The 3,801-nt window shown below is 36.4% G+C and overlaps 1 protein-coding gene across 1 annotated transcript in view; it reads right to left on the reverse strand.

Annotated features, from left to right (window-relative positions):
• The window catches only part of LOC106873090 (polyunsaturated fatty acid 5-lipoxygenase), a 19,572-nt gene that overhangs the window by 11,585 nt on the left and 4,186 nt on the right, over nt 1-3,801 (reverse strand). Inside the window, exons 2-4 of the mRNA XM_052975187.1 lie at nt 3,316-3,425; nt 833-1,362; nt 149-289 (exon numbers count right to left, since the gene is read on the reverse strand). Coding sequence (XP_052831147.1) covers nt 149-289; nt 833-1,360 — 669 coding nt within the window. The 5' untranslated portion in view covers nt 1,361-1,362; nt 3,316-3,425. The remainder of the gene's footprint in view (nt 1-148; nt 290-832; nt 1,363-3,315; nt 3,426-3,801) is intronic.

Raw genomic sequence — 3,801 nt, forward strand, 5'->3', positions numbered from 1 at the left:
AGTAGAAAAAGATTATCAACATTGATTAGATTATTTAACTCATTATAATAAATTATGTTAATGGCGGTTGATTGGGAGGATCAGTGAAGTGACCGTCAATTTGATCTTGAGCCTTTTTATATTCCGAGTTCAAGTCCTCCAAGGATACCTGGGGAGAGATCGATAATATAAAGCAGCAGTCAATACTGATGCCGCTGTGATCACTTGAATCATTCGCAGACCCTCGATAAAAATGTGTGATCTCACGTTGATGGCTGGCAATCTTCTGATTGATTACAACTGGACATGGCTACAATTATCAGGGAGAGGCAGAGGTTGTATGAATTAAAATGTTATAGTTCTCTCCCTTGCATATCTTTACGATAATTGGTCATTACCGTTCATGATTATTTCCTTTACATCATGAACGCAATTCCAATTGTTTGAATATTCTTTTGTATTTGTCTGATTTTCCGTTTCTTTTGATGATTCTCCGTCACTTACGACTATGAACAATCAAATGTTCAGTCAACTGACCAACCAACTCGTTAACTTAACGTATACGTGGTTAAATGTAACAATGAAGGACCTTTGAATTACAGGTATAATCCATCCGATGGTTGTTCACACATGTCTTAATTTTCCGTTGCAAGGAAGTAAAAGAGTTGAATTAATTTTTTGGATTGAATTTTCTTCCCTGAAATCTTTTTGCTATCTATTTTACTGATACAGATTTTACTTGCAGATTATACAAGATTAAAGTCGTGTTTTCTGTACTGACTTCGCTACCTTTTGCTAATTTTTCTTTGATTTTTGTTACCCTTCGTTCTTTGAATTGCGAAAACATCTAGAGAAGAATATAGATTGTACTTGAACATACTAAAAATATACTCACCTTGGCAGGAGATCCATCCTGATGTTTTAACTTGTATATCTCTCGTTTGTACTTGATTTCGTTTTCTCGTTGCTCTTTATCCGGATCATTCTGTGGTAAGAATGTATCCCAAGGATAAAGAGTATAATGGATGGATGGCCTTATCCAACGGAAAACAGGAAACGTTACGCTCTTTCTAGTAAACCCACGTACCAATTCCAGTGTTTGTATGAACCAAGTTGAAGATGTTAATTCGACCGTGGGCTTTTCGGTCCAGAGTTCAATTTTTTTCACTTCTGTAAACGATTCCGGGAGTTGAATATCAAAAGTGTCGAGGGCCCCGATTTTAAAATCATTTTTCCAGAAGTTGTCCACAAGGATCTTCTCACTGCTGTTATCCGAAGTATCGTATAATATAACATAGACGCTAGCATCAGTTGCTGCTCCTTTCTGGTCACCAGTTCGAATCCGGAGTGTGACGTTATGGCTTGATTGCATAAGACTCATTTCTGTTTATATGGAAATAGAGAATGAATAACTCAAATATATTATTATAGTTGGGCCAAAAGCAGTTTCCGATTTAGTATACATATATACATACATACATACATGCATGCATGCATGCATGCATACGTAAACACACACACACACACACACACATGTATGTATGTATGTATGTATGTATGTATGTATGTATGTGTGTGTTTTTTTCAAGATATCCTTGGCCTGAAGAGTAGCCTGTGGTATACACCCCGCTTGGACATTCACCATTTCTGAGGTTCCGCTCGCTATGAAACATATTTAGCCCGGATCTTATCTACTCCATTCCTTAACTCTTGTATTCTTATTCGCACACCCGGCAACGCTGGGTCGCCTACCGTGAAATATAAAAAGAACTTTTTTCAGTTTATCGCACTTCGATACGAAAGAAATCCACAACCTTCCGTCTCAATAAACCACTATTGTCCTTGAAAGTTGTTTTGTCGATTTACTACGTATTGCTTGAAGCTAACCTTCTTCCTACACCTCGATTCCTGAATCTCATATATATAAATATATATATATATATATACGTACACACACAAGTAGGCACATAAATGCAAAAGAAGGCGGTAAAAATAATACTCGAATACCCAAGAAGAGTTATATGCTTTTATGAATGCTGCAAAATCTTTACAAAACGTTCGTCGGGAACGTGAAACTCCGAGTAACAGTTTTATGATAAAAAAGAAAACAATGAAATAATATATATTTTCTGCCTTCAATCGTATTTGAAACCACGTACTATGTTTATGAAAATATGATTTAATTTTAAATGAGGAATTTTAATAACGTATTTCACACTCAGACGGCCCCTAAATATTCTTGATCTAACAACACTGTGGGTGTCAGAGTAATTGTTTGGTATGTCTATGCTATGTTTACTAGAGAAGATGTCTTGTAGAAGATGATGCTGATTGGAATGGCAGTTGGAAGAAGATGTAGGCTTGCATTTTTCAAGTAAGATGGGAAAAATCTTTGCAATCATTTTCCGAGCTTGTTAATCATGCAGTCCTCCTCAACTTGACACGATTGCCAAGACAGAGCGAGAGAGAGAGAGAGAGAGAGAGAGAGGGGTAAGAGAGAGAAGAGATACAGAGAGGGAGACAGAGAAAGAGAAAGAACGACAGAGAGAGCCACCTAGGGTTTGCATTTCCCATATACAATTAGGAGCTGGCCGTCACTGAGAATAATACGCAATCCATGGCTGGCAGACTTGTGCGTACATATAAGCACACACGCAAGAACTTATAGCGGCAGTGATATGCAAAGGGATAACTAGATTGGTACATAGATGTATAGGAAGAGAGATAGATAGAAAGGCTGAGATTCAGACGCACAAATAAATATACAGATAAATAGAGTTTTTGATAGATTAATGGGAACACAGATGGGCAAATATAGAGGTAGATAGATACATTAATAGAGAGTTACAGGGATAAGTAAATAAATAGATAGAACGTTACACAGATGGAGAAATAGAGAGATAGTTATGCAGATTATTAGACAGATACATAGATAGATAGAAAGAAGAAGAGACAAATAGATAGATTAATAGATATATAGACACATATACACAAGCATACGTAGAGATACATATTGCATTATTTGATTGTTACATTTGGTAATACAAATAATCTTTTCTACTCCAGACACAAGGTCCGAAATTTTGGGGAAAGGGGTCAGTCGATTAGATCTACCCCAGTACGCAACTGGTACTTAATTTATCGACCCCGAAATGATGAATTTGAACTCAGAACCGTAAAGACAGACGAAATACCGCTAAGCATTTCGCCTGGCGTGCTAACGGCTCTGCCAGCTCGCTGCCTTAAAAATAAAAAAAACACTTCAAGGCGTGATTCCAGCATGGCCACGGTCCTTTGATAATACAAATAATGACATAAAAAAGGTCTTATATTTACCTGTTGTACTGATGTGCGTTAAACAATAGAATTCCTTCCTTATTCGAAAGCAAATCTTTATGTTGAGGCAAACAATTACAAGCGATCTGGTTGGGCGAGGTGAGAGTTTTCTTTACAAACGAATAAAATAAGGATTAATTTGAAGAAAGAAAAAATAGAGAAAGTGGGAGTAAAATAATTGAGTATGTATGTGTGTATGAGTGTGTGCGTGTGTGTATGTGCGTATGTGTGCGCGTGATATGTAATGTTAACAGAATTACGTATAACAAAACAAGTTTCCTTTCTTTTACTTCCTTGTCTGAAAACTGCAAACAGATGTTTATTCCGCTAGATCTGCTCAGCTGAGATGTTTGCAGACTGAGGGCGCACAATGACCTTGATTTACACACGGTCAAATATATATATGTATATATGTGTGTGTGTGTGTTTCTGTGTATACATATACATACATATATATATATATATATATATATATATATATATATA

Source organism: Octopus bimaculoides, chromosome 20 (genome assembly GCF_001194135.2).
Source record: "Octopus bimaculoides isolate UCB-OBI-ISO-001 chromosome 20, ASM119413v2, whole genome shotgun sequence".
Taxonomy (NCBI): domain Eukaryota; kingdom Metazoa; phylum Mollusca; class Cephalopoda; order Octopoda; family Octopodidae; genus Octopus; species Octopus bimaculoides.